The following is a 14,273-nucleotide window of genomic DNA, read 5'->3' as shown; positions in this document are numbered from 1 at the left end:
TTTTCTTGTCTGTTCAAAAAAAATACAGCAACTGTACAAAAAAATGGTCAGTTTAAAAATATTTGTGTATATAATTAATGCATTAAATGAAAATTTACATAACATTTATTGTGATATTCAATGCTATATAGTGTGAGTTATACCAAATTTGCTAACTTAGAGAAAAGTTACGGAATTTTTTTTTATGTTTTGTTTTTACAATTTGGGCAATTTAAATAAAACCATCATTAAAAAGCAAGTGCCTTACCTTCAGCTTGATTGCAAAGTGATCTGTGATTTTCCAAAACATTTAAACACCTCTTTGGGAGATTCTTCATAGTTAGGGAGGATAAGAATAATCAAAATGATCCTAGAGTAGATTCCCCCAAGTCCATATATTTTAGACCATATTATGCATTAACAACTTATGCACTGACTTGCATTCTCGTTTCTCTTTACAAAATATATGCTTACTGTCTTGTTTATGTATATTACCTTTCACTGGGGAAAGTTCTAAACTTATCTTGTTTTGTCCTGGAGGTGTTTTTTGAAGCATGGCTTCCCCTTGTCCTCAAATCCCTATGCTCAGATCTCCAGTATGGATAGTCCTGATTTACAGTCAGTCTTTATTAATCTAGAAGTATGGTTGGCAATATTAATTGCAGTAATAATACCTAGTATTTACACATCTGTGGAGCTCAAAACTTTCCAAACATTATTATTGGGTTCTAGGCAATGCAAACATAAGGCTATTTCTACACACCAAAAACATCCTCTCATCTCCAAAGGTTAATAAAATATAATTATCTTATGCCAAGCAGATGCAATTTCCAAACTCTAGCAAAACTTCAGCTAACTCAATGAGAGGATAGCTTGGGATATTTTGTTGAAATTAGTACATTGTCCATCTCCACTAATCAGATTCTACAGTAAAGACATGTAATAAGACATGTAAAGAACAGCAGTTGCAAGTATTCTAGCAGCCTTTTATAAATAATTCTTCAACAGACTTGTTTAAAGCTTGATAATGTCTCTTTCAAGTAAAGTCATAATGACCAACGTCTTAATGTACTGCAAGCGTTAAAAACCCACTAGGATTTAGGACACCAAGTGCTTCATTTGACCACCAATATTTATGTTATGGTTTTTATTTTCACTTCGATGAGTTCTTCTACTCGGGCCAGAACACTTTCTATTAAATCAAATGTGAAAAGAGCTGAATGTAGAACCTGAAATGTCAAGAAAAATTCATGTTATTTATATTAGCACAATGACTTTTTTTTTCCAGTCAGCTCTAAATGTACACTTGCCTTCAGGTAAAAAAAATCCCCAAAACAACTGTCTAAATGCATTTGCATAACTTTGGAAAAAGGTATGAACTCACCTGAAGCTGCATTTCAGTGGTCATGTTAGGCATCTTTTCCCCACCAACTGTTACAGAACAAACTGCTTTAGAATTGTGAGATTCTGCAGCAAAAGAAAAGAACATATTATAGAGCAGCAGGGTGTTCCATCTAATTTTTAAATTAACATCTTCATTCTATTACAGTTATAAATTCTAAATTGTTAAATGTGTGTATCTAGTGATTGGTCAAGAGCTAAGAATGGAGGACGTTGAATTCTAACAGAATGTAGACCTGAGGTGGCTCCTATAGCTTCAGTTTTCCATATGGCAGGTCACTGCATTACTAAGCTATTGGGCTGTCCTTTATAGTAAGTGTTGCATATGAACTATTACTAGATGGGTTTCAAAAGATAAATCTTGTACTATAGTAAAATAGCAAGAGGTCTATTATATTGCAGTACAAGACAATTTTATGAAGCTGCAAGTCACATAAAATGGAAAAATGCAAGAGTTCCCACAGCACAATCCTGTCATCCATTTTTAATACAACAAACTTTTTTTGAATAATGGATAGTTACACATGTAAAAAGATGGCAGGAGAAGGTCCGATGCCATGATTTAATTTATCTACCATTTAGATATTAATTTTATTGTTTAAGCAAAGGCTGCTAGCTTCTCCATATTTAATCCATGTGCCCTTCTTGGTTTGCATTGCTTCTGAAGGCTGCAAGGGCAGTTCTGGAAACTGAGAAAAATAGTATCTCTTTTTAAACTTAATACTTGTAACTTACCAGAACAATGAAGTCTTACAGTATCCTGGTAATGGTTTAGTTTTACTATCCTATTGATATTATGGGTGAGATCTTCACCCCCACTCTGACCAGGTGAAAGGGTCAGAGAGGCAAAAAGGTGCTCTCAAAAGCCTCAGATTCAGCTGAGGGAGGATTCCCTTGGTGTAGGAACTAAGGAAGACAACCACAGGCTGCCTTCAGAGGAACCTCTCATGAGTCCTCCTCTATAGGGCATACGGGGGTGAGACCATAACACTTCTGAGGTTCTGGGCAGCACTGCAGGCCATGGGCAGCCCTGCAGGCCACAGCCAGGGCTGTCTAAATTGCATCAGAGGCCATGGAGTAGCGCAAGCTCAGAAGTGTGCATAGGGGGCTCAAAACCATGTTGAGTCCCACTCCTATTGGGCCTCAGAGAGGTCCAGCACAGAATCTTACCCTGTGTGTCAAATATAACAAACGTAAAATGTAATATTTCAGGACTTAAGATTGTATCTAATAGTTCACATACCTGCTCTACCGCTCAAAAATACTTTAAAGCATGAACACTAAGTCAGAAGTAGCAGTGCAGAGCAATTTTTGAATGTCCACATGACATCACTCATGTTGAAACAATCTCTGAATCACATATATTTTTCTATTAGCTTCCATAAGGCTTACATGTATGTGCACTTGGAAGTAAACAGACCCTGAGTAATGGCTACTTTTGGTAAATAGTCCATATTGGATGAAAAACTGAAGCAACCCTAGTAATGAAAACAAAGCCCTCAGATTTGGCTTCTGACCCCTATAATATTGTGAAAGTAGTTCCTAATGACAAATATGGTATCTACAGGGTTGTTGTGTGGTCATTTCAAACCCAGCATATTTCAAATAATTCTGTCTAAAATACAACCTACATAGTGTTCACGAACACTCATTTTTCTCACACAATTTCCACATCTAAAGGACACAAATGATAATAATGGAGACAACCAACCTCGTCTATTTTCCTTTTTACTCTTTATTTCTGCTTCATAATGTGCTTTTGACATATTAAGTCCTGTGTGCAAAGGCTTTAAGAAATTTTGCTCAATCTTGTTAAGTTCAGTCCATATACCAGTCTGTTCAAATTGGAAAAGAGAAAATGTTAGAAATGAGTTTTTTGCTAAGCCTTAGAACACAGTTTCTGTCCTAACTATTTTTACAACACAAACTGCTGATCCAGGAAGGAAAAGGATTTACTCATCCCGTTGTGCTGACCTGCATGTTTAAGCTGTTGAATCTCCCTAACTTCCTTTGCCTTCCTATAGCAGCATTTACGTTCCTTATAAACCAGAGGTGAAATTATTCTCAAAACTGGGCCGTTAGCACTGCACTACTAAGACAGAATTACATCATATGCTACATTCTGTTATGAAAGAAAATGTAGCTGACCTAAATAAACAAGTACTGAAGTCTGTAGCAAGCTTCAGATAAACTAAAACGGAGTCTTTTACTGGAAATAATACAATCAGCACAGCATTCCTTGTTTTATTTTTGCTATTTCTGTATTCATGTTAATTGCATTATCAAAATTTTCAAGAGAAAACTGAAGGCTTAAAACTGCTGGATAAGAGGAAGGTTGAGCTTTTGGCATGTAGGTTGAGGATTATAGCACATGGGGAAGGTGCATATTCTCTCATTCCCTCTTGCAGGCTAAGTTGGAAGTGACTTGATATTTTTGTGGGGGGTGAAGAAGGCTTAGGGCTTGTCTACGCTACCTGCTGGATCGGCAGGCAGCGATCGATCCAGCAGGGGTCGATTTATCGCATCTAGTATAGATACGATAAATCGACCGCTGAGCACTCTCCCGTCGACTCCGGTACTCCACCAGAACGAGGAGAGCAAGCGGAGTTGACGGGAGAGTGTCAGCTGTCGATTTAGTGCAGTGAAGACACCGCAATAAGTAGATCTAAGTACGTCGACTTCAGCTATGCTATTCACGTAGCTGAAGTTGCGCATCTTAGATCAACCCCATGTGATAGTGTAGACAAGCCCTTGGACTCCTATTTCCCCATCCCAGCTTCCCTGCTAGTAATTCCAACAATAGATAAGCACTATACTTGTAGGATTCTGCTAAAATGATCGGCAATGAAATAATTAATGTTGCTATTTAAATTATACCTAGATTTCAGAGTTAACAACCTATTAAGATGATTGGGGTAGTTCAACCTCTCTTATCCTGACTGCTTCAGGTGATCTCTCTGCACATTCAGGTAGACAACATTTCTTGTTAACATTTGGAAGGTTATCTTTGTTGGAAATAATTTACTTAAGGCTTGGAAATTCCCTTTCCCTCCCCCACATTTTTAAAGCAAAAGCTCAGATTCTGTGGCATATTTCATGTACCTGGGCATGGGGCCTTGTTTCTATTGCATCTAGTATGAGGTGCTTTATGGACAAGTAATTAGACATGGGACCTGCCCCAAAGACTTACATTCTAAGTTCTATCACAATGGATCTGGCTATCTGTATGTGTAAAAGTCTGATCTGCTCACTTTTTCCTATTTGTACTCCTGTTGCCACTGCAGAAGCAACACAGCTCAGAAAATATGCTATATACTAATCTAATTCAAACATGAACAGAATTATTAGCTAAGTACCCACTACAAAGCCAGATTCTGCCATAAGCTAACACCTGTGAAACTGCTTTGTGGGTGCACTGATTATGCTGGACATTGTACAAACAATCCCTATCCCGAAGGGTTTGCAATCTAAAGACAAACAGCTGAAGGACAGGGGATGGGGATACAACTAGGGCGACCAGATGTGGGTCTTTTTCTTTTATAGGCTCCTATTACCCCCCACCCCATCCCAATTTTTCACATTTGCTGTATGGTCACCCTTGATACAACATACTGTACTAGCAAATGAATATGGTGATGAATTGGGACAGCTCTGTTAGTAACGTGTATTGTAAATAGTTGGATTGTTTTTTTGTTTAAGGTAGCTAAGGGCATAATCTGACTTGCAGAATCTATTCCTGATGTTGCATGAGCCAGAAAAAAAGTCTATTTGGTTATCAAATCCAGGTGGCATATCAAAATCAGCTGGTAGGGAAAAAAGTTTTTATGGTAAACTTAGCAAATTGGATGCTGAAGTCATTGAGAAAAACATGAAAAATTACAATTGGGGCTGGTCAAGACTTTTCTTTCAAAATCTTTTTTTGACAGAACTTGTTTTTTTTGACTAGACAATTTTTCACAAGGTGTCTACTTGCCATAGAAAATTGACTTTGGGTCAAAAAAAAACGAATTTACAAAAACTGAAAAATTTTGATTAAGAAATGCTGCCACAGTACCTCATGGGAATTGTAGTTCAGGTTCCTCATGTCCCCATTCTTTTCTATGGGATGGGTTCCCCAGCTGGACTACATCTCCAATGATACACCATGATTAAGTTCTAATTGCACACAAAGTCTGCCTCACTTACACCTATATAACTCCAAATTCTGTAACTGATAGCAGAATTTGAATATAATAGCGTGTAACTGAAGGCCAAATATGGTCTGAAGAATGGTGGTGATACAGGACCCATAAGCTACAGAACTATAATGTTCTCAAAGATCCCTTCCCCAACCACATTAAAGTGATAAATATTTACAAACTAACTTCCGATTACAATTTTTTGCCTGTGAATAGTATATACTGGGGTACTGGTATGTAGATTTTGGTGAAACCACTAATGTATGAATAGTGAAACCAATGGAATTTCTTAAAAGGTCATTGGGAAGTGCTCAGACCAGTACCCACTCATGCCAGAGTCCCCATGTCTCAACTGAACACTAACAAATACATATCTGGAATCAGTCTCGCTCACTTGTGGGCTAGAATTGTTAAAATAGGTATTAGAATTATAATAATGTGTTTAGACTTTATTGAATGCTTGTGGGTTGCTGCATGCATTAATCTCACTTATAACATCTGTATCCCATACTGTCAGGTAATGTTTGAGTACCTGTATTGTAAGCCTCAGTGACTGTGCAAATCATCAGATAGGGAGAGAGATGTTAATTAGTGTGAAGGGCTTATCATCAAGAGAAGGCATTACGTCCTTCCCAACAGGCAAGGTCAGTCAACACCAGACAAACTATTGTGGCATGTTAAAAGGGACAAAAGATGTTGTTCTGCTCTCCCCCTCGCCCGTCTGCCGTGAAGATGATTCATGCCAATGGATTCCTCCTATCAGCTGAGTTTGCAACTCAGAGCACATGGAAAGAGTGGGATAAAAATTCCTAACAAGGAGGAGCTGATTATCTATATGCTGCTTGAATTCTGGGGTGGGGGTGGGAGGCAAAGTGTTTCTAGGTAAAAGCAAAAGATCCCCAGCTGCTTAGCCTGGGTTAGTCCTAAAGGACATACAAAATTTGCTGATTACAGAAGCTTGTATTACCTTTTGAAACTTAGGATCGTAACTCATTTGTGTATATGTTTACCTGCTTTAACCTTGTAAATAACTCTCTGGTTTCTTCTTCCTATTTTATAAATCTTTATATAGTTTGGCTACAGCGTTGTCTTTGGTGTGAAAGCTAAGCTGCAATTGACGTGGGGTAAGTGACTGGTCCTTTGGGACTTGGAGTAACCTGAATATTTCTGTGATTCTTGGTGTAAGGGACCATCTATCACAAAAGTAGGCTCACCTGGGTGGTGAGACAGATCAGAGTAACAGAGGGCAATATCCGTGACTCCATATTAAGGCTATTATTGTGCCTGAGTAGTTTATACTTGGTAATCTGTAGATGAAATCTAAGCATAGAACTCAAAACTAATTTGGGGTTTGTGCCTTGGTTCCTAACAGTCCGCCTGAGGCTGGCAATAATATTCTTGAATCACTACAGGCAGCATTACAATCATGTTCCTTCAATGGAACTAATTTAGAATCTGCAAGGTGACCAATGAACTTTCCCCAACTTTAGGTTCCTATATAAAGGGCATTAAGAAACAAGGGAAACCAGGAAAACTAGCTTGAAGGGAAGGTGTAATTATATTAGGAATAGTTTTTAAAATAAAGCCTTTACTATGAGACCTGGTTGATGATAAAAGCTGTTGAATTGTATGAATTACAGGAATGTTGGTGTCTGGGGAAAAGAGTCAGTAGGATTTGCCTTTGTTATGGGGATAAGTGGCCTTTTCAGTACTGGAGTGCAGTAAAAAAATTAAACATGTAAAATTCCAATGGCTCTTCAGTCTTCAATACTGTAGCTAAGCTGTGCAGGCTATGGAACTTAAAGAAATCATAGTTCAGCTGCTCAGAAATGCAACCTGACGTTAAGCCAGTTGTGAAATTTAAATATAAATTGCTTCCTCGGCTATCTAAGAACATTTGTCCATCTAGATGGGAGTGATTGCATACAAAAACAAATCAATGAGTCATAAAACAGTACACTGAAAAGCTGTTACAGCAGTTGAATGATAAGCATGGTCCGGGCTGATCTGAAATAGCATAGCCAATAACAAATATTGGTGACTGCTTCAGATGAGAGAGAGAAAAATAAATCACGGGCCTGCTGATAAAGCTGAACAATTCATCACATTTTCGACATTGTAAAATCTTGCTTTAAAATGAAGTTGAGTAAAAACTTCTACCACTTATATAAAATTATAAACAGCCAAAATCATGCACCTCTCTCTATGCTGTGTTTCTGCCTTTCCGGCTATTGGCTAGGAGCTGTTAAAGCTTAAAGAGAACATATAAAAAAAATTGTTTGACAATTCCAACCTACACCCTAGGTTATTAACACTGATATGGCTATAAAATACTTTACCATTTATGCTGTTTTCTTATTTTTTTCCACTTCAGTTAGGACAGTACAATAGGCTGGAGGGTTTCACTTGTTTATAGTAACAATTTCTGGATTATTAGCATTCAAACATTAAAGCATGAGAGAAATGGGGGAAATGTATGGATTCCCTGCTTATACATATTTAAGACATAGTGTTCTGTCTGAAATTGCAGTGTAAGGTAGTTTAGTAAATGATCTTCATGCATGAAACATTCTAAGCTATATCTGGTAAAACAATGAAGTAGCCAGCCAGAAAAAGGTACAGGGTATGCAAAAAAGAGAGGTCAATATAAGAGCAAAGGTATGGATTAAACACAGACTATAGCTGTCAGAAAAACTGATGTGGAAACTCTGCCCACAGCCAGAGCAGCAAAGCTATCTGCAAAATCAGAATGGCATACAATCTTAAGTGTGTTGCCCTTAGGAGGAAAGAATGTACTGTTTTTTCCCTCTTAGAGAGAACAGAATTTATCCTAAGAAAGTAGTTCAATAAAACACATTTGCCAGGAGCAATTACAGCACTACGAGCTAGTCCTATTTCCCTCCCAACCCATTTTTGCCAAAATATCATCTGCTTTGTTTGAAAATCTTCGTCTTGACATGGCGAGTTGGGATTTCACAGCATGGTATATTATGCAAAATATATTAACATTGCTGCAGGGTCTCGGTGAACTGAGAAAGTACCAGGAAGCTATTTCATATTGTTTTAGTTGGGGGATTCGGAAACCCGAGAAGAATAAATAACTCTTTCATTACAAGTGTTTGGTTTTTTTAATTTATATCTATTGTTTAAGATGTTCTGTATTTTTGCTAATTTGGGACAGGCATATCAATTCTTCAATAATGCAGATCTTACTGAGAAGCACTGATTTGGCTTGAATACCCAGGGGAGTTATTGACATTTACCAAAAATGCAATTTCAGAAGGGGTTGGAAATACAGGATTTTTTTTTTTTTACATGTTTTAAAAACAAAAGCTATTCAATGCAGAGCTGTCAAAATGCTTAGGGAGACACCCTGACACTAAAATAAATTCTCTTCTTGTATACTATGCCACTTAAAGCTAAATGATAAAGAGGTTTCCTTGAATAATGAAGCAATTCTAAAACTTTAAAGGTTTGTAGAGAGATCCCATCTAAAAAGCTTTACAATGCTTGGCGGAAGTGAGCCCTTCCTAGGTATCTGTATACAAGTAAAAGTATATTTACTCTTTTTGGAATACTAGATATAGCCTTTATTTTATGGTGATATCATCTGGAATTACAGGTGCTGACCTGGATTTCTGGTGGAGGTAGAACAACACTAGAATAAACTTGCTGAAAAAAAATAGTCAGTGAGAAAGCATTTAATTTTCCCCAGTATAAAACTTCAAAATTCTCTGAACACCATTAACAGAAACATTCTCACTGGATATTGAATAAAGACTTTTTTTGCAGCAGCAGCTAACTGTCATGAACTTGCACAGCTATTGTTTTTAAACTGAAAAGATTGATTTAAAAAGCTATCATCACTTACTTGATTGTCGTATTCGTTATCCTTAATGACTAAATATCTCAATAGATTTAGTGAGGCCATAATCCTATGAATTAGAAATGTACAATTCATCACTTAGAGTGCAGATTTACATTAAATTTAACAGTAATTTAATTTGTTTAAGAACCACACATCCTGAAAAAACACCAACTGGTATAAAACACAGCAGCCCATCTGTTTAGTAATACAGGTCAACCTAGTGCATCTCTCTAGCATCTTCCCATTGACTAGAAACTAATTCAAAGGCTCTGTGTTGATATTCAAAGCCCTTCATGGGATGGCCCAATGAAACCTTCCCACAAGAAGGGCATAAGCAAAAGAAAAAGGAAGCACTATCCTTCTCCTCCTTCCTACTCTCCTAAGTGGCTTGAACACTCTTGAAGCAAGCAGTTTTTCTTCAAATTCCTCTGGAATTGAACGTCTCAGTACTGACTACCTTGACTCCTCTCGGGTTCAGATTCCAGTAACACCTTCAAGGCCTGAAAGGGGATCTGCTGTTGAGACTACTGGCAATCATTCATGCTTTTCTACTGCTTGATTACCTATACCAATTTCTCTAGTCACAATCCAGAATCACCTTGGGGTACCTTTGACCCCTTCAGAGCTGAATCTGGAAGATGACCTGCTTAAATCTTGAGACTCAGTCAACTTCCCTCACCTCAGACCCAGAAATTATGGAAGGATCTCAGAGGGTCCTCTTCAGCAGTCCATGTGGCCCTATGTACAGGACTCCATGAAAGCCCTGCAGGAGGCTGAGATACCAGCTCTGGCACAGACCTCAGTACCAGTATCTGTTCCAACATGGTGCCCTCCCTCAGCACTGATACCCTTATAGGCATCTATTCCTCATCTGGTGCCAACACAAGCCTTCCTTGCCAGCAATGATACCAGCACTGCAAAGACCTGTCTCTAGCTGAGAAATGGGATGAGACTCCTTCAGAGGACCCATATGAGTCCCCTTTGGAGAACTTATGTAGCTCTTCACCTTCCCGGGAAGAAGAACATGAAGGCAGACTTGCTCAGCAAAAGGCTTCCAGATCAACACAAGTGCTGCTTGAAACCAATGGGGGCGAGCCCAAGTATTTCACAGATGGAGACAACCAGAATAGACCACTGTGTGTCAAACAAACACCAAATGCCAAGTACACACAAAGACAAAAGTCCTCTTAGATTTGTTCCTAGTATGTGTCTCCCTCCAATTCCCCTGATACCAAGTGTTATAAAGATCAGGTTGGACAGAGCCAACATCCTATTAATAGCCTCAATGGGACCTCATAGTCACTGGCAGCCACATCTTCTGCAGCTGGCCAGAGAACCACTGTACTTGTTGCCTCGGCTTCCAAACCTCCTATCTCAACAGTAAGGAAGGATTCTGCATTCCAACCCAGAGACATTTCACCTGCAGCCTGGAGGATAACCTGCTGACTAATATAAGGGTTCACACCATTCTCTTACAATCCACAAAGGACTCCACCCTGCTATAAACAAAACTGGAAACTGTTTTCTATCTGGGACACTAGTAAATAAGTGACTCCATCCTGAGCTTGGGCCCATGCAATCCTAGAGTACTTTATAAACTTTAAGTCTCAGGACTTAGGCTTAGCCTCCCTAAAGGACCATATGGCAGCAATATCTGCTCATCACAATTACATTAAGGAGAATCTTATCTTCCATACTAAGGTCTTCAGATTTCTTAAGGACATGGTAACTAAATTCTCCCAATTAGGGAGCCCCTGCCTTTATGGGACCTAAATCTTGACCCAACAAAGCTGACAGGCCCTCATTATGAGCTTCTTGGGCAAGTCCCTCTCACACGCTTAGTGATTAAAACAGCCTTCCTAATAGCAATTACATCTGCTAGGAGGGTGAGTGAGCTTAGTGCTTTGAACATTCCACCTTATACTCTGGTCCACAAGGACAAAGTCACCATGAAGCCCCATACCAGTTTCATGCTTAAGGTTGTCTCAGATTTCCACCTATCTCCATGTATTTCCCTCCTCATGTTCTTCTCCAGACCTCATTCCTACCCTTGGGAAGCCCACCTAGATGTAAAGTCCACTCAGTTTTTACCTGGAAAAAGACCAAACTCTTTAGAAAACCCCTTAAGTTATCTGAAATATAAGGAAAGAGATGCCAGGGAGAACCCACTACGGCACAGATACTCACATACAGTTATGTCCCCTAGGAAACCCCCTGGTTTAAAGACCCACTCTGCAAGAGTCACCACAGCATCAGTAGCGTGCCTTAGGCAGGTTCCTCTGGTAGAGATAAGTAAAGTAGCAATTTGGGAGTTCTGTGCTAGACCCACTCCTTCAACTGAGCATCGTGCTCTGATGGCCAGTTTGGGAAAGCCGAGCTCCAGTCCATATTTAGCTAAGAACTCCATGTCCACCCTCCACCTCCTGGAGCACTCCTTATTAGTTTATCACAAATGGGAAAACACAGACTCTCTCGAAGAAAAAAAGGTTACTTTTGTTCTTCAAGAATTCTCTGCACTCATACTACCTGCCCAACTTCTCCTCTGCCTCAGATTTCTATATAATGTCTGAGGTTAGGGAGAAGAAATTGAGACTGCTGGGGGATGATGCACTTCCTTATATACAGTAGGGCAATGACATCACCCTCACACAAGCTCTCTTGTGTTGAAGGAGCATCGTTCAAGGTAGTTCTGCAGCTCGATGCCAGGGCACCACATCTCAGAAAAGGGCTAGCACAGAGGTGACACTTGAAGAATAACAGTTACTAGTAAGTAACCTCTTATTGTTAGTTTCAACTTAATACAGTCATGACATTTTCTACAGCAATGCTGCACTCCACTGAAAGGGAAGTGTCATAGGAGGACACTGGCCCTTTAAAAAAGGAAGAGGCCAGTACACCTGTGACTAGTCAGCTGACTCCAATTAGGCTTAAAAGAGGGTGCCCAGGCCCTACGGGAGAGGTCCCTGAAGGAAGAGCCAAGGAAGAGCTGCGTGAGGGGAAACTGAAAAAGTCAGAAGGGGCAGGTGAGAGTTGCCTAAGCACAGAAGAAAGACAGGAGCAGCAGAGAGTTGTTCGAGGGCAAGAGCTCAAGGAGTGCAGTAACCATGAGCTGCTGGTGATGAGTTCTCAGGAAAACTGTTGAGGATGGGCTAGAGCTGGGGAACCCTGCTGAGTTGCAAAAAGGCTTGTGCAGTGGCCCCTAGGAAGATGGGAAGGACCAGCATGGTCAGTGAAAGCTGAGATCAGAAACAAGGGAGGGACGGTTCCTTGAGCAGGACAGGGGTGGGACTCACAGGCCAGGAGGCCTGAGGAGCGTAACACTGCAGGGAGACCTTGGCAGAAGAGTCAAGTGGAGGGCTGTTGGCGGAGCCCAAGAACAAAAGATTGTTCCTAGAGGGAGGTTCCTCTGAACAGGGGTAGGATTCACAAGGAAGGAGGCCTGGGTGGAGTAAAGCACTGCAGGGAGCCCTCTTGCAGGAGACCTGACTTGGGAGCTACTGGAAAAGACCTGAGAGTTCCAAGACCTGCTTTTCACCCACAGGTAGATGGCCTGGAGAGTGGGCCCCTGGAGCAGGGGTTAAAGGAACTGAGGAAGAGTAGTTAATGCCTCTCAGGTGATTAGGGAAGGGTGACCTTTAAAGGGGATTGAAGAGATGCTTCATTGTAACCTTGTTTTACTTTGGGATTTTGAGAAGAAATGTTTTACTAGCAGATGTCTGACTTTTTATATCAACAAAAGGGTTTGAATTTGCCACTAAAGGAGACAATATTCCTTTGCATGGATGGATTCCAAGGTGAAACTGAGGTAGACGTGCATCACAGGGAGGAACTAGTTTATTTAACTAATAATTTCCATCTCTGGTTCTAAAATTCTGAGACAAACTGATACTCTCCTCCTAGATTAAGTGCAACTAAGCAAGTGACTGCTGCATATTTTGTCATTAAATAAAAATATAGGCAATCTTCAAATTTTATTATACACACACACACACACACACACACAGATTTAGATTTACTCTAGTTCTGATTACATCTCACCTATCTGAGTTTTGGAGAAGATCTGTTTCAGCCCCTTCAGGAAGCAACAGCACTAAATCTAGAAGAGAAACCAGCTGGGGTCCAGTAAACCACTTACTGTCATTTGCTTTCTGAAAAGCAATAGAGAAAAAGAGAGAAAAAGTTTAAATTCACACTTTGCTTAATCATCTAGTATAACAATATGGCCACTGGGCAGTGTCTGAAAATGAGGAAATCATTTTACGGAAAAAAGATGTATACAGATTACCATAAAATGATCAAAATATACTAATCTTTTCAAGATCAGACATTTCCACTCCAAGCTATCCATTCTATTCTTATCTGAACCATCAGACTCTCTTCCCAGCCCCACCTAACCGCACCATTCTTTGAGTCTGTTAATATGATCTTTAAATCAACTGGCTCAGCCACTGTTGAGCAATGTTAGGCACTCTCTCCATCACATGGTTCAAGTATGCTGCTATCGCAGGACTTATAGCTCCTAACAAATTAAGTTGGGGACTAGGACCAGGAATCAAACCCATATCTCCTACACGACTGGAACAGCACTAGGCCAGACCCAGAAACTCTTTAAATTAAAAGCAAAAAGACATTAATGCAATGTTACAACTGAGATTTTAAATACATAAACCAGAAATTCAAAGTTATGGTTCCTATGAAACTAACTTGACCCCCTTGCACAAAGTATTTTGTCTTATTATATTTAATACAAATTTTACTGTGTGTAATGTGGCAGCCTTATGGGTGGGTATGAATGGCTTTGAATTTTTTTTTTTTTTTTTTTTTTTTTTTTTTGTTTTTTTTTTTTT

At 39.5% G+C, this 14,273-nt stretch overlaps 1 protein-coding gene across 6 annotated transcripts in view; it reads right to left on the bottom strand.

Annotated features, from left to right (window-relative positions):
* Positions 1–23: 23 nt before the first annotated feature.
* Positions 24–14,273, bottom strand: part of LOC112109871 (glomulin) — a 42,201-nt gene continuing 27,951 nt past the window's right edge. For all 6 annotated transcript variants that reach the window (XM_024204579.3, XM_024204581.3, XM_024204580.3 and 3 more), the window contains 5 exons: positions 13,465–13,574; positions 9,430–9,493; positions 3,092–3,215; positions 1,364–1,446; positions 24–1,208 (listed from right to left, as the gene is read on the bottom strand). In XM_024204579.3, coding sequence (XP_024060347.1) covers positions 1,113–1,208; positions 1,364–1,446; positions 3,092–3,215; positions 9,430–9,493; positions 13,465–13,574 — 477 coding nt within the window. In that variant the 3' untranslated portion in view covers positions 24–1,112. The remainder of the gene's footprint in view (positions 1,209–1,363; positions 1,447–3,091; positions 3,216–9,429; positions 9,494–13,464; positions 13,575–14,273) is intronic.

The sequence above is a fragment of the Terrapene carolina genome, unplaced genomic scaffold (genome assembly GCF_002925995.2).
Source record: "Terrapene carolina triunguis isolate 2854851 unplaced genomic scaffold, T_m_triunguis-2.0 Scaffold210, whole genome shotgun sequence".
NCBI classification, from domain to species: domain Eukaryota; kingdom Metazoa; phylum Chordata; order Testudines; family Emydidae; genus Terrapene; species Terrapene triunguis.
This window is presented reverse-complemented; position numbering and strand designations above follow the sequence as displayed.